The sequence below is a fragment of the Hyperolius riggenbachi genome, chromosome 4 (assembly GCF_040937935.1).
Source record: "Hyperolius riggenbachi isolate aHypRig1 chromosome 4, aHypRig1.pri, whole genome shotgun sequence".
NCBI classification, from domain to species: domain Eukaryota; kingdom Metazoa; phylum Chordata; class Amphibia; order Anura; family Hyperoliidae; genus Hyperolius; species Hyperolius riggenbachi.
The window spans coordinates 502,776,920-502,799,250 of NC_090649.1; the positions used below are offsets into that span (position 1 = coordinate 502,776,920).

At 51.0% G+C, this 22,331-nt stretch overlaps 1 protein-coding gene across 2 annotated transcripts in view; it reads left to right on the top strand.

Moving 5' to 3' along the window:
• SPTBN1 (spectrin beta, non-erythrocytic 1) overlaps positions 1–22,331 on the top strand; it is a 393,630-nt gene that overhangs the window by 154,461 nt on the left and 216,838 nt on the right. For both annotated transcript variants that reach the window (XM_068233127.1, XM_068233128.1), the window contains 3 exons: positions 8,279–8,430; positions 15,123–15,296; positions 17,027–17,118. In XM_068233127.1, coding sequence (XP_068089228.1) covers positions 8,279–8,430; positions 15,123–15,296; positions 17,027–17,118 — 418 coding nt within the window. The remainder of the gene's footprint in view (positions 1–8,278; positions 8,431–15,122; positions 15,297–17,026; positions 17,119–22,331) is intronic.

The following is a 22,331-nucleotide window of genomic DNA, read 5'->3' on the forward strand; positions in this document are numbered from 1 at the left end:
GAGCTCAGATTTCATAGACAGCAGTGCTGACAGGAAGTCCACATTAGCAAACAAAAAATTGCTCATGTTCAGCAAAACCTCAATGTGGTATTCAGGGATTTTCAAACGTGTTTCCAAATCTCTGTACAATGCAGAAAGAAAACCGCTCCCCAGAATCACATTCACTCAGCTGAAATCGGTTCACCACTATAGGTTTTTTTTTTTTTAGATATTAAAATGTGTATAAAGTGTACTACAGTGATTTGGGCACAAAGGCAGAACTACCCAACCGTACTGGGTTTCATATCTGCACGCCATTGCCGGGGAGGGGGTCGCATTTGATGGAATTTTCATTGTGCAGACTGTAGGGGGCAGCTTCATGGAGCTCATACTTGGGGGAAGAGGGCTTCCATTGCTCAGACTTTCAGCCTATTGAACAGATGGTCAGTTGATTGATCTGTGGAATTTGGAGGCCAAAGAAAACAGGGTTTATCAGTCGGCCACCACCTCCTATTGCTCCATGGCCCAGTTCCGAGCATTCTGTGTCCCCTCTGTGCACCATGACTAGTGTGCTGCTACACATCACTGCAGGTAGGAAAATGTGCATTACCTTCCTGGGGGGGGGGGGGGGGGGGATGGGATGGGGATAGTTGCATGAGCCCTCTGAGGGGGTCCTGCCGTCTGGGGGCAGGAGTCGGCTTTGTGCTCCATGTCAGGGAGGTGATGGATTTCAGTTATCCCAGTTTGTGCCCAGAATTCATGGCAAGCTTTCAGATCTCCTTTTGGCAGTTTTCTAGCTGAGGTTTTGTCAGGCCCCTCGGGAGGCAATAGCCTGGCCTGCCATCTGGCAGTAATTTCCAGTTATGGGGACCGTGCTGTACATCGCTCTGGGACAGGAGAATCTTCATATCTGCTCTCACAGTAACCGTGACAAGTCATTGAAGACACTTGTCACAAGTGCGGTCAGGAAGTTTCGTTAAGCATTTAAAGCTGTCAGCTTGTAGCTCATTGACTCTAATGAATCAGCTGAATGTGATCTGCAGAACCTTGGAGAGCCTTTACTAGCAATGGGGAGACGGCCTACACGGCCTCCAGCCCTCCAACAAGCCTCAGCTGGAGGAGAGCGGTGTCTTAACTGAACCTGTTAATTGCCATCTCATAACTATATCAGCCTGTCCTAAATTGTGCCCCCCCCCCAATACGGTGGTCCCATTGGTCATCAGTCATTGTTCACCTGTTGTTCACCTGTCACCACCATCTCCAGTCATGTGATATAAGTGGCAGAATTGGAGGACAACAGTCTTCAGTGAACTTAGTACACATGTCATCTAGAGTGTTAATCTGTAACCCGGGTCCTCACATGAGAAACTTCACGCTTGCATTGTAAAGAGGCAGTTCTAAGCAGGACCGGAATATCAGGGGAACCAGCAGTTATTATTGAGCACCCCGAGGAGGAGGTCAGATGCTGTAGCACAGATTTTCATCTACGCCAGCCAGAGAATTAGGAACCCTACTTGCCCCAAAAAGGATTCAGGAGACACGTCCTTAATACTCATTAGGACCTGAAGAAGGTGTGATGTGATTGGTGCAGAGGGTTGGGCGGAGATGTCCACAACCTGGCGTAGCATGCGGGTGGTGGAACTTGGAGGGGCGTGGCAGCAGTGAAGAGAGATGCAGCCTGACCATCCTCCTGGAGGGTTTATGGGTAGTGACCTGTAAGAGGCGCTGCTCTGCCATTTCCATCTCCAGATGTTTTGTATTTGCCTCTTTTCTGGGATCTTTGTAGTTATGGAGTTTTAGAATAGAGATGAAGTGGGTGACAACTCATGTGACTGCACGTTCAGGGTCCGTATTGGGGAACATATGTTTGGGCATGGCACTCAATGTTGGGTATGCATATAGCAAATTACCCTTAAACCTGGAATTGATTTTTAATATTTAGGGGCTGGCAGAATAGGTGTCATGTTGAGGACAATCCCTGAGAAATGTCATTCTGAAATATATCGGGAACCGGTCTGGGTGTATGGGCAGCCAACTGAGCAATCTGCCCATTCATGGCTGCAGATACCCCTAGCATTCATTCCCGTGGTGTCTGGCTGCTGTCTATGCTGCCAGAAGAGGTTATTCTGTTAGAATAACATGACTTGACTGTGTACCATGAAATATTTACTTCTGATCAGAGATGAGCGTAAAGTTTGTAAAATGCTAAATATCTATTCCACAGGAACCATATTTATGGAGTGTTGGGTTGCTTGCCCAGCACAAAGCTATCACCTGACCCCACCCTCTTCCTCTCACCATGAGGAGCACAGAGAGGAAGTGATCAGCTCTGTGCTCAGAGGGAAGGAGAAGGTGTACGCCTCCCCCGACTTCTCTCTGGCTACCTCATGTAAGAAATGATTGGATATTGGGTGGAGTTTGGGCAACTCACGCACTTCCTGTTCTCGGACAAGCCTCACCTGACATTGGCATAGGAAGACAGCTAAGCCATCCCATCCGGGACATAAAAAATCCTAATTCAAATGGTTTATGTGCATTGTACAAACGTATGATGTATTAAAACCATTACTCTGAACTGGTGGTCAAACTCCAAATTCCACCACTCGCCCCTAAATATTTACCTGATGGGCAGTGATCAGTTAGTGTGCTATCCGGCCGTATATAGCGATCTTACACCAGCAGTATTGGTTGCTGTGCATTGCTGTATTGTGGTGCACGTGATTCAGCAGTAATACATGAAGTGAAGATCCGTCAGCCTCACCCCCCCCCCCCCCCCCCCCCCAGATACGACCACATGCAGAGTAAAGCGGAAGGAGATCTAACGGCTGGACTGATAGAGACGGTTATCTTGTAGCAACATAAGGAAGGAAGCTGCCTGAACGAAGTGACAGTACGGCCCAGGCATTGGCACTAGTAGTGATTTTACTGATGACCTGAATGACAGATGTGACCCACAAGAGTTCACCAAACTAAGTATCCGTCCTGAGGCCTCATTCACACTATGTCTGCTTCTGTCCGCTTTTTGTCAACACCTCAATGTTACAGATTGATACATGTTGCTGAAAAGTGGACAGAAGAACCCAAAATGTGAGAACTCTACACTGAAAAAGATCCAGGCAAGACCACGTAATCCAGGCCTGCTCTATATAATGTAAGGTCTACAGTAGTGATGCAGCAAAGTGCTAGTATAGGTGTGGATATTCAGCACATAAACAAGAGCGGTAATGTATCGTGGAATAGGGGGGATGGCTCAGTGGTAATGTATTGTGGAATAAGGTAGATGGCTCAGTGGTAATGTATTGTGGAAGAGAGGAGATGGCTCAGTGATAATGTATTGTGGAATGGGTGGGGGGGGGGGCTCAGTGGTAATGTATTGTGGAATGGGGGGGGGGGGGGGGTGGCTCAGTGGTAATGTATTGTGGAATAGGGGGGGGGGGGTGGCTCAGTGGTAATGTATTGTGGAAGAGAGGAGATGGCTCAGTGGTAATGTATTGTGGAAGAGAGGAGATGGCTCAGTGGCAATGTATTGTGGAAGAGAGGAGATGGCTCAGTGGTGTAATGTATTGTGGAATAGAGGGGATGGCTCAGTGGTAATGTATTGTGGGGGGGGGGTAGCTCAGTGATAATGTATTGTGGAATAGGGGGGATGGCTCAGTGGTAATGTATTGTGGAATAGGGGGGATGGCTCAGTGATAATGTATTGTGGAATAGGGGGATGGCCCAGTGGTAATGTGTTGTGGAAGGAGGGGGTGGCTCAGTGGTAATGTATTGTGGAAGAGAGGAGATGGCTCAGTGATAATGTATTGTGGAAGAGAGGGGTGGCTCAGTGGTAATGAATTGTGTAATAGGGAGGATGGGTCAGTGATAATGTATTGTGGAATAGGGGGATGGCTCAGGGGTAATGTATTGTGGAAGATGGGCGTGGCTCAGTGGTAATATATTGTGGAAGAAAGAAGATGGCTCAGTGGTAATGTATTGTGGAATAGGGGGGATGGCTCAGTAATAATGTATTGTGGAAGAGATGAGATGGCTCAGTGGTAATGTATTGTGGAAGAGAGGAGATGGCTCAGTTGTAATGTATTGTGGAAGAGAGGAGATGGCTCAGTGGTAATGTTTTGTGGAATAGGGGGGGGGGGTGTGGCTCAATAATAATGTATTGTGGAATAAGGGAGATGGCTCAGTGGTAATGTATTGTGGAATAGTGGGGGTGGCTCAGTGGTAATGTATTGTGGAAGAGAGGAGATGGCTCAGTGGTAATGTATTGTGGAATAGGGGGGATGGCTCACTGGTAATGTATTGTGTAATAGGGAGGATGGGTCAGTGATGATGTATTGTCGAATAGGGGGATGGCTCAGTGGTAATGTATTGTGGAAGGGGGGGGGGTGGCTCAGTGATAATGTATTGTGGAAGAGAGGAGATGGCTCAGTGGTAATGTTTTGTGGAATAGGGGGGGGGGGGGTGGCTCAATAATAATGTATTGTGGAATAAGGGAGATGGCTCAGTGGTAATGTATTGTGGAATAGTGGGGGTGGCTCAGTGGTAATGTATTGTGTAATAGGGAGGATGGGTCAGTGATGATGTATTGTCGAATAGGGGGATGGCTCAGTGGTAACGTATTGTGGAAGGGGGGGGGGGTGGCTCAGTGATAGTGTATTGTGGGAGAGAGGAGATGGCTCAGTGGTATTGTATTGTGGAAGAGAGGAGATGGCTCAGTGGTAATGTTTTGTGGAATGGGGGGGGGGGTGGCTCAATAATAATGTATTGTGGAATAAGGGAGATGGCTCAGTGGTAATGTATTGTGGAATAGTGGGGGTGACTCAGCGGTAATGTATTGTGGAATAGGGGGGATGGCTCAATGGTAATGTATTGTGTAATAGGGAGGATGGGTCAGTGATGATGTATTGTCGAATAGGGGGATGGCTCAGTGGTAATGTATTGTGGAAGGGGGGGGGGGTGGCTCAGTGATAATGTATTGTGGGAAAGAGGAGATGGCTCAGTGGTAATGTATTGTGGAATGGGGAGATGGCTTAGTGATATGATGCTAGATTACCAGTGTATTGTGGAATGAGGGGATGGCTCTGTGGAAATGTATTGTGGAAGTGGGGAAATTGCTCAGTGATATATTGTGGAATGGGGCATGGCTCAGTGATGTATTGTGGAAGTGAGGAAATTGCTCAGTGATGTATTGTGGAATAGGGGGGTGGCTCAGTGGTAATGTATTGTGGACTGGGGAGATGGCTTAGTGATATGATGCTAGATTACCAGTGTATTGTGGAATGAGGGGATGGCTCCGTGGAAATGTATTGTGGAAGTGGGGAAATTGCTCAGTGATGTATTGTGGAATGGGGAGATGGCTCAGTGGTAATGTATTGTGGAATGGGGAGATGGCTCAGTGGTAATTTATCGTGGAAGAGGGAACACTGCTCAGTCATTGACCACAGATAAGAGCTGCCATTGTGCTGTTTAGTGCAGGGCTGGAATGTGTGACATTCTACCTTCCTCCACATGGAATAGCTCAGCCATGGAAAGCTGGGCCTCTTCCCCTCACAACTGGCTAGCAGAGGAGGAAGAGCAGGAATTTCCTCTGCCTCAGCCTTTGTTTTCTTCATAGGTCATCACAATGCTTCTGTTCAGATCTCATTTCAGGCTGCGTTCCCTTCATGTAGTAGAAGGAGGAAGGGGTGATGTTCTATGGATGGCCATACATCTTGTAGAGGGAACAGGATGTGTAAGGGGGGGGGGGGGGGGCACGAGGATGTATTCATGTGAAAGGAAAGCACTTTATCAGAGGCCTGACCTCAGCAGCAGGAGTCACAACCAGAATGTCCATTAGACTTGATGGCTATTATTAATGTGTATTATATTACTGTGTGTGGCGTCACCATTCATAGCAGTGTCGGACTGGGAGGTGGTAAAGCTGAGGAAATCCACCTGCTGGCCAAGCGGCAGTAATCAGGTGTTGCTGCTCACAGTCAGGACTTGCTGCAGGTTTCTATTGGGAGTGATAACACAGGGTTACTGCTGCTTGGCCAGCAGGTGGATTTCCTCACAGTGAGGACTTGCTGCAGGTTTCTATTGGGAGTGATAACACAGGGTTACTGCTGCTTGGCCAGCAGGTGGGTTTCCTCACAGTGAGGACTTGCTGCAGGTTTCTATTGGGAGTGATAACACAGGGTTACTGCTGCTTGGCCAGCAGGTGGATTTCCTCACAGGGAAGACTTGCTGAAGGTCTCTATTGGGAGTGATAACACAGGGTTACTGCTGCTTGGCCAGCCGGTGGATTTCCTCAGTTTTACAAACCTCCCAGTCCGACATTGATTAATAGAGATGCTGAACATAATCTGAACATGCAACCACAGTGTCACCTCTGCCCTGTGACCTCAGCATCTAGGGACATCCAATGCAGCCACAGTGTCACCTCTGCCCTGTGACCTCAGCATCTGGGGACCTTCCAATGCTGCCACAGTGTGACCTCTGCTCTGTGACCTCAACCTCTGGGGACCTTCCAATGCTGCCACAGTGTGACCTCTGCTCTGTGACCTCAACATCTGGGGACCTTCCACTGCAGCCACAGTGTGACCTCTGCCCTGTGACCTCAGCATCTGGGGACCTTCCAATGCTGCCACAGTGTGACCTCTGCTCTGTGACCTCAACATCTGGGGACCTTCCAATGCTGCTACAGTGTGACCTCTGCCCTGTGACCTCAGCATCTAGGGACATCCAATGCAGCCACAGTGTGACCTCTGCTCTGTGACCTCAGCATCTGGGGACCTTCCACTGCAGCCACAGTGTGACCTCTGCCCTGTGACCTCAGCATCTGGGGACATCCGATGCAGCCACAATGTGACTTCAGAATGCCACCTTCCAATAAGCAGAGGGAGGTCGCAGGAAGGAAACCCCGGGGACAGAAACTTTTGTTTGCATTGTGGGTAAGAGATCTTCTTAGAGTTGATATTGCCGTTTGTCCCCCAGTTTGAGAGAACATTAATCACTTCCTTTCCAGACAGGAAGTTTGTGTCTTCGGTAAATATCTTTGAATGTGTCCACACATGATACAACCAAACTGATGTTTATGTTCATTTGAAGAAATGAATGATTTTAAACTGATATTCAATAAATCTTTTTTGTTTGATTATTAAGTTTTCGAATTGTTCACTATATGTTTTGCTCGGGCGTGTGGAACTATGTAATTGTTTCAAACACCTTTAGAAAACTATCCTCTGATGCAAAATGTTTTAACAAATGGAAATGTGCATGAAAAATCAAATCTAGCTCACTTAAAGGACACCAGAGGCGAAAATAAACGAATGAAATAAACAATTATATCTATCTTCCTTCTCCTAAAAATGACTTTTTAAGATAGTCCACAGTTTTATCTTATATTTAAATCTACTTTTTAAGTTTTAACTGTTTTGTTTTTGCTCAATGACACATTCATTGAACTATGTCAGAGCTAAAATCTACGAACTATTGACTTTTCATCTCTTTCTTGCTCTTAGAAACCATTTTCTGGGAGGAAAGTGTTTTATAGTTGATATTTCTTATCAGTGAGGGTCACACTGTAGTCACTTCCTGTCTGAGTCAGGACTGAGTCAGCCACTTACATACCTGATATTTAACTCTTTCAGGCAGAGGAAAAAAAATACGAACACAGCCTGGTTATTTGTGTGCTAGGCACTGTACATACACATGTCTATCTCATCATGTTACATGTCACCTCAGGTATCCTTTAAGAAGAACAGAGGTGACCATATTTTATTTTGCAGAAGATCTTGGTCACAGTTCATTAGGATGAAGCATTTACATATGGTGGGAGAGGCGCTATTGCCTTCCAGTATGTCATGTTTATTGGGGGGGGGGGGGGGATGTGGTGGGCAACCTGTGGAGACAACATACAAACTCCATGCAGCTGGAGTCCGAGCCACTCTGCTGCTCATCAGTAGGCCTTTTCATGTCCAGCCTCCCCCCTCACGTCTGCCGATTACACAACAGAATGGGCATATTTTGGATTGCCATATAAATCGATACATTTCCATTAGCTTTGATGATTTTTCTTTTTTTAAGTAGTAGTATTTGAGAAACAAAATAAATAAAATCATGACATACATGAATCTGTGAATTCTGTAAAAGGTTCAGTATGAGCTGTGGAGCATTGCTGAGGTCACGCATACCTAACCCCGAGCCGTGTACCATTCTATAATACCAACAGAGCTGATGTTTACATTGATATTATATCTATTGCCCAGGGCTGGGAGGAAGCACCAGCTGTGCCACTGACCACCATTTCCTGTTTCCACAGATGAGCGCGAGGCTGTCCAGAAGAAGACCTTCACAAAATGGGTGAATTCCCACCTGGCCCGCGTGTCCTGCAGAATAACCGATCTGTACGCAGACCTGCGAGATGGGCGGATGCTTATCAAGCTGCTGGAGGTTCTCTCAGGAGAGAAGCTGGTAAGTTCCGGCCTTCTAATCATATAGAGTCCATGTAATAATGTCACCATGCTGTGTGGTAGCCATCATTTCCTTCCTTTACTCTCACACTGCTGCCAGGCAGCCGCTCTCCTTCCTCTCACGCTGCTGCCAGGCAGCCGCTCTCCTTCCTCTTACACTGCTTCCAGGCAGCCGCTCTGCTTCCTCTCACACTGCTTCCAGGCAGCCGCTCTCCTTCCTCTCACACTGCTGCCAGGCAGCCGCTCTCCTTCCTGTCACACTGCGGCCAGGCAGCCACTCTCCTTCCTCTCACACTGCTGCCAAGCAACCGCTCTCCTTCCTGTCACACTGCCGCCAGGCAGCCGCTCTCCTTCCTCTCACACTGCTGCCAGGCAGCCGCTCCCCTTCCTCTCACACTGCTGCCAGGCAGCCTCTCTCCTTCCTCTCACACTGCTGCCAAGCAGCCGCTCTCCTACCTCTCACACTGCTGCCAGGCAACCGCTCTCCTTCCTGTCACACTGCCGCCAGGCAGCCGCTCTCCTTCCTCTCACACTGCTGCCAGGCAGCCGCTCTCCTTCCTCTCACACTGCTGCCAGGCAGCCGCTCTCCTTCCTCTCACACTGCTGCCAGGCAGCCACTCTCCTTCCTCTCACACTGCTGCCAGGCAGCCGCTCTCCTTCCTCTCACACTGCTGCCAGGCAGCCACTCTCCTTCCTCTCACACTGCTGCCAGGCAGCCGCTCTCCTTCCTCTCGCGCTGCTGCCAAGCAGCCGCTCTCCTTCCTCTCACAGTGCTGCCAGGCAGCCGCTCTCCTTCCTCTCACACTGCTGCCAGGCAACCGCTCTCCTTCCTGTCACACTGCCGCCAGGCAGCCGCTCTCCTTCCTCTCACACTGCTGCCAGGCAGCATCTCTCCTTCCTCTCACACTGCTGCCAGGCAGCCGCTCTCCTTCCTCTCACACTGCTGCCAGGCAGCCTCTCTCCTTCCTCTCACACTGCTGCCAGGCAGCTGCTCTCCTTCCTCTCACACTGCTGCCAGGGCAGCCGCTCTCCTTCCTCTCACACTGCCGCCAGGCAGCCGCTCTCCTTCCTCTCACACTGCTGCCAGGCAGCCGCTCTCCTTCCTCTCACACTGCCGCCAGGCAGCCGCTCTCCTTCCTCTCACACTGCTGCCAGGCAGCCGCTCTCCCTCCTCTCACACTGCTGCCAGGCAGCCGCTCTCCTTCCTCTCACACTGCTGCCAGGCAGCCGCTCTCCTTCCTCTCACACTGCTGCCAGGCAGCCGCTCTCCTTCCTCTCACACTGCCGTCAGGCAGCTGCTCTCCTCCATCTCTCACTGATGCCAGGACTGCCGCTCTATTTATTTTCAGTTAACTTTTTATTTACATGATACCAGAAATATTTCCTTCACAGGTAGCTCTATTCTGGCTTAGGAAACAGAACTGGGTGTTTGCGGGTGAAGTAATCTAGCTATTTACTCCACACCTGTGAATGCGCTCCGCTTAAAAGAAAAACACGTTGGGGAGACTCGTGAGGACGATCCAGAGTGGAGCAACTGCCCTAAGTAACAAAGCAGAGACCTTGTTGTATGTAACAGCTAGCGTCATTGGCTGCCCCAGGCAGTGGCTCCACCCATGTTCTGGTTTCATTTTCCATGTCTTGATAAATTGGCACAATTTTCCTTCTAATAGCCCAGGTTCACTGTGGTGGTGTGCAGCTGGCCAGCAGCTGAGATCCGTTCTAGTCTCACACTGCCTGTTGCAGGCCAGAGCTGTAATTGTCAGATTCCAGGAATTTCTCTATGCAGTGAAAGGCTGCAGTTTCCATGCCGATAACTCATGGTATGTGCTGAAGCTTTCATACATTTGTACAACTAGCGGTCATGTGACCGCTCCTTCATCAGCGGGGCCCTGTCACATTATGTGCTGGAATGCATTGCCAGATCGCTCAGTTGACCATGGATTCTGTTTAAAGGACAACTGTGGTGAGAAGAATATGGAGGCTGCCATGTATATTTTCTCTTAAAAAATACCAGTTTCCTGGCAGCCCTGCTGATCTCCTTGGCTGCAGTAGTGTCTGAATCACACCAGATACAAGCATGCAGCTAATCTTCTCTGATCTGACATTGACAGAAACACCTGATCTGCTGCATGCTTGTTCTGGGTATGTGACTAAAGGTATTAGAGGCAGAGGATCAGGAAGACTGCCAGGCAACTGGTATTGCTTATAAGGAAATTTATATGGCAGCCTCCGTATCCATCTCACTTCAGTTGTCCTTTAAGTCGCAACCTATTTTAAAGGGTTTTTATTGCCTTTACTTTTTAACTCTCTCTCATACTGTCTTTGGAGACTGGGACAGCCTTGCTTGGTAAATGTCCACATATGTCTTTAAGTGGCCCAGACACTCCCGCTAGAGAGACAGGAAGTAGGACTACCCCCCCCCCCCCTTGGGAGAAACAGGAAGTAGGGCTCTTACCTGAGAGAGACAGGAAGTAAGGGGACTCTGCCCTGAGAGTGACAGAAAGTAGAGCTCTCCCCTGGGAGAGACAGGAAGTAGGGCTCTCCCCTGGGAGAGACAGGAAGTAGGGCTCTCCCCTGGGAGAGACAGGAAGTAGAGCTCTCCCCTGGGAGAGACAGGAAGTAGGGCTCTCCCCTGGGAGAGACAGGAAGTAGGGCTCCCCCCTGAGAGTGACAGAAAGTAGAGCTCTCCCCTGGGAGAGACAGGAAGTAGGGCTCTTACCTGAGAGAGACAGGAAGTAAGGGGACTCTGCCCTGAGAGTGACAGAAAGTAGAGCTCTCCTCTGGGAGAGACAGGAAGTAGGGCTCTCCCCTGGGAGAGACAGGAAGTAGGGCTCTCCCCTGGGAGAGACAGGAAGTAGAGCTCTCCCCTGGGAGAGACAGGAAGTAGGGCTCTCCCCTGGGAGAGACAGGAAGTAGGGCTCCCCCCTGAGAGTGACAGAAAGTAGAGCTCTCCCCTGGGAGAGACAGGAAGTAGGGCTCTTACCTGAGAGAGACAGGAAGTAAGGGGACTCTGCCCTGAGAGTGACAGAAAGTAGAGCTCTCCCCTGGGAGAGACAGGAAGTAGGGCTCTCCCCTGGGAGAGACAGGAAGTAGGGCTCTCCCCTGGGAGAGACAGGAAGTAGAGCTCTCCCCTGGGAGAGACAGGAAGTAGGGCTCTCCCCTGGGAGAGACAGGAAGTAGGGCTCCCCCCTGAGAGTGACAGAAAGTAGAGCTCTCCCCTGGGAGAGACAGGAAGTAGGGCTCTTACCTGAGAGAGACAGGAAGTAAGGGGACTCTGCCCTGAGAGTGACAGAAAGTAGAGCTCTCCTCTGGGAGAGACAGGAAGTAGGGCTCTCCCCTGGGAGAGACAGGAAGTAGGGCTCTCCCCTGGGAGAGACAGGAAGTAGAGCTCTCCCCTGGGAGAGACAGGAAGTAGGGCTCCCCCTGGGAGAGACAGGAAGTAGGGCTCTCCCCTGGGAGAGACAGGAAGTAGGGCTCCCCCCTGAGAGTGACAGAAAGTAGAGCTCTCCCCTGGGAGAGACAGGAAGTAGGGCTCTCCCCTGGGAGAGACAGGAAGTAGGGCTCTCCCCTGGGAGAGACAGGAAGTAGGGCTCTCCCCTGGGAGAGACAGGAAGTAAGTGGGCTCTGCCCTGAGAGTGACAGAAAGTAGAGCTCTCCCCTGGGAGAGACAGGAAGTAGGGCTCTCCCCTGGGAGAGACAGGAAGTAGGGCTCTCCCCTGGGAGAGACAGGAAGTAGGGCTCTCCCCTGGGAGAGACAGGAAGTAAGTGGGCTCTGCCCTGAGAGTGACAGAAAGTAGAGCTCTCCCCTGGGAGAGACAGGAAGTAGGGCTCTCCCCTGGGAGAGACAGGAAGTAGGGCTCTCCCCTGGGAGAGACAGGAAGTAGGGCTCTCCCCTGGGAGAGACAGGAAGTAAGTGGGCTCTGCCCTGAGAGTGACAGAAAGTAGGGCTCTCCCCTGGGAGAGACAGGAAGTAGGGCTCTTACCTGAGAGAGACAGGAAGTAAGGGGACTCTGCCCTGAGAGTGACAGAAAGTAGGGCTCTCCCCTGGGAGAGACAGGAAGTAGGGCTCCCCCTGGGAGAAACAGGAAGTAAGTGGGCTCTGCCCTGAGAGTGACAGAAAGTAGGGCTCTCCCCTGGGAGAGACAGGAAGTAGGGCTCTCCCCTGGGAGAGACAGGAAGTAGGGCTCTCCCCTGGGAGAGACAGGAAGTAAGTGGGCTCTGCCCTGAGAGTGACAGAAAGTAGGGCTCTCCCCTGGGAGAGACAGGAAGTAGGGCTCTTACCTGAGAGAGACAGGAAGTAAGGGGACTCTGCCCTGAGAGTGACAGAAAGTAGGGCTCTCCCCTGGGAGAGACAGGAAGTAGGGCTCCCCCTGGGAGAAACAGGAAGTAAGTGGGCTCTGCCCTGAGAGTGACAGAAAGTAGGGCTCTCCCCTGGGAGAGACAGGAAGTAGGGCTCTCCCCTGGGAGAGACAGGAAGTAGGGCTCTCCCCTGGGAGAGACAGGAAGTAAGTGGGCTCTGCCCTGAGAGTGACAGAAAGTAGAGCTCTGCCCTGAGAGTGACAGAAAGTAGAGCTCTCCCCTGGGAGAGACAGGAAGTAGGGCTCTCCCCTGGGAGAGACAGGAAGTAAGTGGGCTCTGCCCTGAGAGTGACAGAAAGTAGAGCTCTCCCCTGGGAGAGACAGGAAGTAGGGCTCCCCCTGGGAGAAACAGGAAGTAAGTGGGCTCTGCCCTGAGAGTGACAGAAAGTAGGGCTCTCCCATGGGAAAGACAGGAAGTAGGGCTCTCCCCTGGGAGAAACAGGAAGTAGGGCTCTCCCCTGGGAGAGACAGGAAGTAGGGCTCCCCCCTGGGAGAGACAGGAAGTAGGGCTCTCCCCTGGGAGAGACAGGAAGTAGGGCTCCCCCCTGGGAGAGACAGGAAGTAAGTGGGCTCTGCCCTGAGAGTGACAGAAAGTAGGGCTCTCCCATGGGAAAGACAGGAAGTAGGAGTGCTCTCCCCTGGGAGAAACAGGCAGTAGGGAGGCTTTGCCCTGGGAGAGACAGGAAGTAGGAGTGCTCTCCCCTGGGAGAAACAGGAAGTAGGGCTCTCCCCTGGGAGAAACAGGAAGTAGTTGTCACTCTTACCAATGGTATAGTACGCAGGATATATGTACAGTTGATGACATTATTTCTCTTTCCCCGATTTACGATGTAAAAATACCATGTGAGGTTTGAATGAAAGAGAGATTGTCCTCCACAAACAAGTAATTAGTGCAGTGGGAATATTTGCAGATAATTTCATGCCTCCAGCATTGTTCTAGCAGATGAACTGCAGTACTCCAGTCTCTGCGACAGTCGGTAGAATAGGCTCATTTCCTCCTGCTAGCGGCAGTTACTACACCCAGTCATTTGTAAGAGTTGTTGTCCTTGTGTCACCATGCAACACGAGGGCATTGTGTGAAATAGCACCGTTATCAGTGGGTGTTGCCTCATGTGTCAAATGTCTACATATTCCATCCATTATTCATCATACGAGACGTGCTTGTGGCTTTAACACCTTAGTGCCATGTTCCTATAGCTGCTCACAGCTAAGTGTCTCATTATGCCTCACATATTTCATTCCCAGGTGTCAATGAGTTTTCAGGAAAAGAAATTCCTGAAGCAAATGCTATCAGGAAAACTTGCTGACTGCTGTACTTCTGGGACGTCACGTGATCAAATGAGCAGGAAACACTGAGTGGGAAAGGGGGCAAGGCCTTAGAAGCTGATTGGTTAGTCCTATTTTTCTGGCGGCTGGCACAGAACATACCGGTGTATAAGCACCGGTAATCTGATTCTAGTCTGACTCCACTGACCAAATGTTTGTTCCATGAGTGACACTGCTGATGCCAAGAGATCACCATGAAAGGGGATAAAAATGGCTTCCTCTATATCCCTGTCACTGCAAGTTTCCTTTAAAGTGGACAGTCTTCCCAAGCTCCACCTCTCCATCAGGTCAACTCTTCCTGGGGAGATATGAATGTCACTGACGTGATTTCAGGTGACAGCTTGCAACGTGTGTTTGTGGGGGGTAAAAGAATGTCCACTAATGTGGCAATGTTCCAGACACAGCATGGGGGGGGGGTTAGGATATGGAAGTCCACTGATGTGATGGTTGTCTGGGGGCAGCTGGGGGGGAGGGGGAGGGGAGGGATATATAGGTGTCTGCGGTTACGATTTTCAGATGACATTTGGGGGGAGGGGTTTGCAAGATATAACAATCCACTGATGCCTCCTGTCTCTCCTCTGCCAGTCAGTGGGGTCTGTGTAGATATCTGCAGGAGACGGTGGTTGTGTATCTGCACACATTCTGAACCCGCTCACTGCAGAGGAGGATACACGAGCACAGTCCTCGCTAATGTCATCCCAGGCCAAGCGTTGCCGGGTCACAGCTCAGTGTATGGGCTGAATGGAGCAGAGAATAGGGTCTGTTGATCCTGCAGTATTAGCCTGCGCTCAGAGAGAATTACTCCTAAAATCCACTCATAACTGGAACCTTTCCAAGTGAGCTTAGAGACTGAAGTCTGCCATGTGTTTCCCGCTTTGCCCAGGCAGATGACTCCAGACATGTCCTGTGCACCACAGCAGGAGGATGTTCTGTGCGTTACTACAGGAGGATGTATTGTGTATTACTGGCCACTGTACTGTGACTGACAGAAATCCTGCTGTCTCCGCAGCCCAAGCCCACCAAGGGAAGGATGCGAATCCATTGCCTGGAGAACGTGGACAAAGCTCTGCAGTTTCTGAAGGAACAGAGGGTTCACCTGGAGAATATGGGCTCACATGACATCGTGGATGGAAACCACAGGCTGACCCTGGGGCTGATCTGGACCATCATCCTCAGGTTTCAGGTACATCCCTGCAGTGCTCCCTGATGTGTAACCCTTGTGGCTCCTCCCTGATGTGGCTCCTCCCTGATGTGACTCCTCCCTGATGTGACTCCTCCCTGATGTGACTCCTCCCTGATGTGACTCCTCCCTGATGTGTGACTCCTCCCTGATGTGTGACCCTTGTGACTCCTCCTGATGTGTAACCCTTGTGACTCCTCCCTGGTGTGACTCCTCCCTGGTGTGACTCCTCCCTGGTGTGACTCCTCCCTGATGTGTAACCCTCGTGACTCCTCCCTGATGTGTAACCCTCGTGACTCCTCCCTGATGTGTAACCCTCGTGACTCCTCCCTGATGTGTAACCCGTGTGACTCCTCCCTGATGTGTGACTCCTCCCTGATGTGTAACCCTTGTGACTCCTCCCTGATGTGTGACCCTGTGGCTCTTCCCTGATGTGTAACTCCTCCCTGATGTGTAACCCTTGTGACTCCTCCCTGATGTGTGATTCCTCGCTGATGTGTAACCCTTGTGACTCCTCCCTGATGTGTAACCCTTGTGACTCCTCCCTAATGTGTGACTCCTCCCTGATGTGACTCCGACCTGATGTGTAAACCTTGTGACTCCTCCCTAATGTGTGACTCCTTCCTGATGTGTGACTCCTTGATGTGTAACCCTTGTGGCTCCTCGCTGATGTGTGACTCCTCCCTGATGTGTGACCCTTGTCACATGTGACTATAGCACAGATGTGGAGTATGTTTAGAGAAATGCCTGCCATTGTTATCCCTCCGTTGTGTGCTGCTTGGCTGCTCTATGCCCCCCTGAATAGTGACAGAACATGTTAGTAGCCTGCAGGCTAGTGACGTGTCTGTACAGCATTGAGGGATGGATTTCCACCCCCTACCGGGGACAAAGATCACACATGTGTACCCAGCTTTAGGATTACGCTTCCCTCTGAGATACACCATAGCTAGATAGGTCTGATGCGGGGGGTGGTTTGTCTTTATTGGAATGAATTTCTTTTTTAGTAAGGCCTTTGATTTCTTGTCCAAGACAATATAAATGATAGAAATACTTAGAGGGCTTGTTACTTGAACAGGTGCTAGAACCGGTTCAGAACAAGGAGCTAACCAAAGCGTGCTCTTAGTTCAGCTTCAGCCACTTCCTGCCCGTGGACCCGATGAGACGCCTTCCAGCTGACTTGTCTCTCCAGTTGGTTTCAGTGTATTAAATGGCTGATAGGTGCTTCCTACCCCTGGCCTGATGGTGAGGTCTATAGATGGTGCCCCCGACTTCCGGGCTATGTCAGCTGACACGGTTGTTCCCAAACCGAAAGGCGTTACATAGAACCATGGCAAAGTCCCGGCCCTCCTCTCTGAGGCCACACGCTGTCATCTAGCAACCGTGCAGTCTGCCAATCACATTCTCTGTACTGGGGTAGACCTGTGCATGCGCGGTACGGCAGGTGCAGGTGCAGGACGTCGCTTCTCTAGCATTTTATTAGGTGAAATATGGTACCTCACCAGGCCTTCAGATTGGCAGAAATCATTTGCGATGCCCATGGCATGACCTGCGATCTCTCAGCCCTGCCCCTCTAAGAATAGTATATCATTTTATATATCTTGTCGGCAGATTCATTCCACTTTCTGCTCCTTCCTTGGAAGTTTGACCTCCTGGGGTAGCTGGTTGTGTAACTCTAGGATGCAGCCACTGCTCCTGTAGCCAGTCCACTTGACACATTGCCATTTTTTCCATAGATCCAGGACATTAGTGTGGAGACGGAGGACAACAAGGAGAAGAAGTCTGCCAAGGATGCTCTGCTTTTATGGTGCCAGATGAAGACAGCTGGGTGAGCACAGATTAAAAGATTACCACAAAAGATCTTCTTACAGAGTTTTCACAAAAACAATCGCTACAAACCGTTCTCTCTCGCTGCAGAGCACACACAGGCGTATTCCACTCCAGCCTTTTACTTCTGGATAAGCCAATCAACACTATCAGCCAATCACTATTTCCAAGCCAATATTGCTCAGTGCAGCCAATCACAATGCACAGATTGTCATCCTCCCCCCTCCATGACAGACCCCCGTATCAGATAGCCCCCCAGTCACAGTCAGCAGGACCAGCCTCAGTACTGTCATCCTCCCCCCTCCATGACAGACCCTCGTATCAGACAGCCCCCCAGTCACAGTCAGCAGCTCAGGACCACCCACAGTACTGTGATCCTCCCCCCTCCATGACAGACCCCCGTATCAGACAGCCCCCCAGTCACAGTCAGCAGCTCAGGACCAGCCTCAGTACTGTCATCCTCCCCTCTCCATGACAGACCCCCGTATCAGACATTCCCCCAGTCACAGTCAGCAGCTCAGGACCAGCCTCAGTACTGTCATCCTCCCCTCTCCATGACAGACCCCCGTATCAGACAGCCCCCCAGTCACAGTCAGCAGCTCAGGACCAACCTCAGTACTGTCATCCTCCCCTCTCCATGACAGACCCCCGTATCAGACAGCCCCCCAGTCACAGTCAGCAGCTCAGGACCAGCCTCAGTACTGTCATCCTCCCCCCTCCATGACAGACCCCCGTATCAGATAGCCCCCCAGTCACAGTCAGCAGCTCAGGACCAGCCTCAGTACTGTCATCCTCCCCCCTCCATGACAGACCCCCGTATCAGACAGCCCCCCAGTCACAGTCAGCAGCTCAGGACCACCCACAGTACTGTGATCCTCCCCCCTCCATGACAGACCCCCGTATCAGACAGCTCCCCAGTCACAGTCAGCAGCTCAGGACCAGCCTCAGTACTGTCATCCTCCCCCCTCCATGACAGACCCCCGTATCAGATAGCCCCCCAGTCACAGTCAGCAGCTCAGGACCAGCCTCAGTACTGTCATCCTCCCCCCTCCATGACAGACCCCCGTATCAGACAGCCCCCCAGTCACAGTCAGCAGCTCAGGACCACCCACAGTACTGTGATCCTCCCCCCTCCATGACAGACCCCGGGATCAGAGAGCCCCCCAGTCACAGTCAGCAGCTCAGGACCAGCCTCAGTACTGTCATCCTCCCCCCTCCATGACAGACCCCCGTATCAGACAGCCCCCCAGTCACAGTCAGCAGCTCAGGACCAGCCTCAGTACTGTCATAAGGTAAAGGGGGAAGAGGCACCCAGAGCAGATAAAATACGTTAAAAACAAATAAAATGAAAAAAGTGAGGTGGCTTACCTCAATGAAGACAAATTCACGTATTAATAGAATTTTATTGCACTGGCAACGCGTTTCGTGGGTGCATACCCACTTCCTCAGGCCAAATAGCAGTGCCTACAATCATCAGACAAGGCGCTTAATGCCACAGCACTAACAGCATATCAAAAACATAACTCTACCTTTAACAAATAGTACAGACAACATTGTATAATGAGAATCAAAAAATAAATAACAGCATTCAAACAAATTTATGCATATAGAATTTGATTTCAGCTACCAGAGGCAACTATCAGTGCCAGAGCAGTTACATGCAATTAAAATAAGGTTATAATATGCACACAAAATACATGACTGTAGTGCATTCAACGCTCAAATGCTTTTCATAAATTTGCATGTATAGTACTTGTAGACAGCACTCTTCACAGATCACTGTTGATGTGCCCTGGTCATAGAGACAGACAGCACTCCTGACTCACAACGAATTCCAGAGTGTAGAGACCGGCACCATCTATTTATAAATGCTCTTTTATTTGAGATGAAACACACTGACAAGAAGAAGTAGCGACGTTTCGGAGGGGACCCCCTTCTTTCTCAAGCCAGTGTCAGTGTCAAATGATACAAACATTCCATTGTCTTTATATACCACACATATCATGGAATCTATCCAATCACATCATAGCAACGCCTTTGGCGACCAATCCCCTGCACACAGTTCAGGCGGACCTGATGGGGGACTATGAACCTAATGTGCTAATGTGTGCTTAGCCCAGCCTGCTAGTAGTGCGCAGGAGTCAAGGGGAAGCGGCCGCGTCCGCATGCGCACACTCCCGCGGCGCCGACCAATGAGCAGCGAGGAGATGTACCTCTCATCAAGGCTACGCCTCCAGCTGGAGGCGGACTTGATGGGAAACCTCGCTGGCTTGAGAGCGCGGCATATCGCCGCGCCCTCAGGTCCTGACGTCACCAGACACGGGGCGAGATGTAAACAAACCGCCCACGTGTCCATGGATGAACACAAGCTGACGCTGGCCACTCCCCCTGCCTGCACGATACGAGGCAGCTATCTCCAGACATGGCAAACCTGTGCATGTATATATATTAAGAGTATCTAAACTAGATATAACCATATATTTACATTGTAGGAGCATAGGCATTAAATCAATAGTAACTACAAAAACCAATTAAATGTAATATAGCAAAATCCAACTATAAATAAGGAATAATAAATCAGTAATTAGCAATAAAATAAATTAAAGAATAAAAATAAAATATTAGTATAAAATCCAAAAATAATACAAAATGATAACAGAGTTAAAATAGAAAAAAGAAATGCTTTTCATAAATTTGCATGCACGTGTAGCGGATATGGTTCCATTTAAACAGCCAGTGCAATAAAATTCTATGAATACGTGAATTTGTCTTCATTGAGGTAAGCCACCTCACTTTTTTCATTTTATTTGTTTTTAACGTATTTTATCTGCTCTGGACGCCTCTTCCCCCTTTACCTTGTGCCTTCACCCTCCTTTTGGAGGGGGATCAACCCTCTTTGACCAGTTTAGGTCATTTGAGGTTTGCTTTTTATCAAGAGTGCGACCATCACCAGCTCTGTCTGGTCACCCGAGTGGAGTCGGGGTTATACATCTCCACCTGCTTCTAGTGGTCGGTCGCCCTTCTGCAACCCACCTTTGTGAGTATAATACATTCGCATATTTTACATACTTCTGGTACTGTGACCTACTGCACCATCTGGGCTCCTGTTGTCTCTGTGTTTTCTTCCTGCAGGGTGCAATTTTTATTATCCCTACTTTTTGTCAGTACTGTCATCCTCCCCCCCTCCATGACAGACCCCCGTATCAGACAGCCCCCCAGTCACAGTCAGCAGGACCAGCCTCAGTACTGTCATCCTCCCCTCTCCATGACAGACCCCGGGATCAGACAGCCCCCCAGTCACAGTCAGCAGCTCAGGACCAGCCTCAGTACTGTCATCCTCCCCCCTCCATGACAGACCCCCGTATCAGACAGCCCCCCAGTCACAGTCAGCAGCTCAGGACCAGCCTCAGTACTGTCATCCTCCCCTCTCCATGACAGACCCCCGTATCAGACAGCCCCCCAGTCACAGTCAGCAGCTCAGGACCAGCCTCAGTACTGTCATCCTCCCCCCTCCATGACAGACCCCCGTATCAGACAGCCCCCCAGTCACAGTCAGCAGGACCAGCCTCAGTACTGTCATCCTCCCCTCTCCATGACAGACCCCCGTATCAGACATCCCCCCCAGTCTCAGTCAGCAGCTCAGGACCAGCCTCAGTACTGTCATCCTCCCCCCTCCATGACAGACCCCCGTATCAGACAGCCCCCCAGTCACAGTCAGCAGCTCAGGACCAGCCTCAGTACTGTCATCCTCCCCTCTCCATGACAGACCCCCGTATCAGACATCCCCCCAGTCTCAGTCAGCAGCTCAGGACCAGCCTCAGTACTGTCATCCTCCCCCCTCCATGACAGACCCCCGTATCAGACAGCCCCCCAGTCACAGTCAGCAGCTCAGGACCAGCCTCAGTACTGTCATCCTCCCCTCTCCATGACAGACCCCCGTATCAGACAGCCCCCCAGTCACAGTCAGCAGGACCACCCACAGTACTGTCATCCTCCCCTCTCCATGACAGACCCCGGGATCAGACAGCCCCCCAGTCACAGTCAGCAACTCAGGACCAGCCTCAGTACTGTCATCCTCCCCCCTCCATGACAGACCCCCGTATCAGACAGCCCCCCAGTCAGTCAGCAGCTCAGGACCAGCCTCAGTACTGTCATCCTCCCCCCTCCATGACAGACCCCCGTATCAGACAGCCCCCCAGTCACAGTCAGTAGCTCAGGACCACCCACAGTACTGTGATCCTCCCCCCTCCATGACAGACCCCGGGATCAGACAGCGTCACAGTCAGCAGCTCAGGACCAGCCTCAGTACTGTCATCCTCCCCCCTCCATGACAGACCCCCGTATCAGATAGCCCCCCCCCCCAGTCACAGTCAGCGGCTCAGGACCACCCTCAGTACTGTCATCCTCCCCCCTCCATGACAGACCCCTGTAACCCCTGTATCAGGTACCCAGTCAGAGTCAGCAGCTCAGTACCAGCCTTAGTACTGTCATCCTCCCCCCTCCATGACAGACCCCTGTATCAGACAGCCCCCCAGTCACAGTCAGTAGCTCAGGACCACCCTCAGTACTGTCATCCTCCCTCCTCCATGACAGACCCCTGTATCAGATACCCAGTCAGAGTCAGCAGCTCAGTACCAGCCTTAGTACTGTCATCCTCCCCCCCTCCATGACAGACCCCTGTATCAGACAGCCCCCCAGTCACAGTCAGTAGCTCAGGACCACCCACAGTACTGTGATCCTCCCCCCTCCATGACAGACCCCGGGATCAGACAACGTCACAGTCAGCAGCTCAGTACCAGCCTCAGTGCTGTCATCCTCCCCCCTCCATGACAGACCCCCATATCAGATAGCCCCCCAGTCGTGCCAGCAGCTCAGGACCAGCCCTGCTATCACACAGCCCCTCTGTACACCACCAGACACTCCCCTCTGGCTGTCACTGCGGTATGAAGATATCTGTTGATAAAGATGCCACATCCAGGCTAGACGTGGAATGTCTCTGGATTGTCAGCAGAGTCCTCAAGCTATTTCTCCCCACTGCAGCTAACGCATTTCACCCGTCTCTCCCCGCTGCAGCTAACGCATTTCACCCGCCTCTCCCCGCTGCAGCGAACACATTTCACCCACCTCTCCCCCGCTGCAGCTAATGCATTTCACCCACACCTCCCCCGCTGCAGCTAACGCATTTCACCGCACCTTTCCCCGCTGCAGCTAACG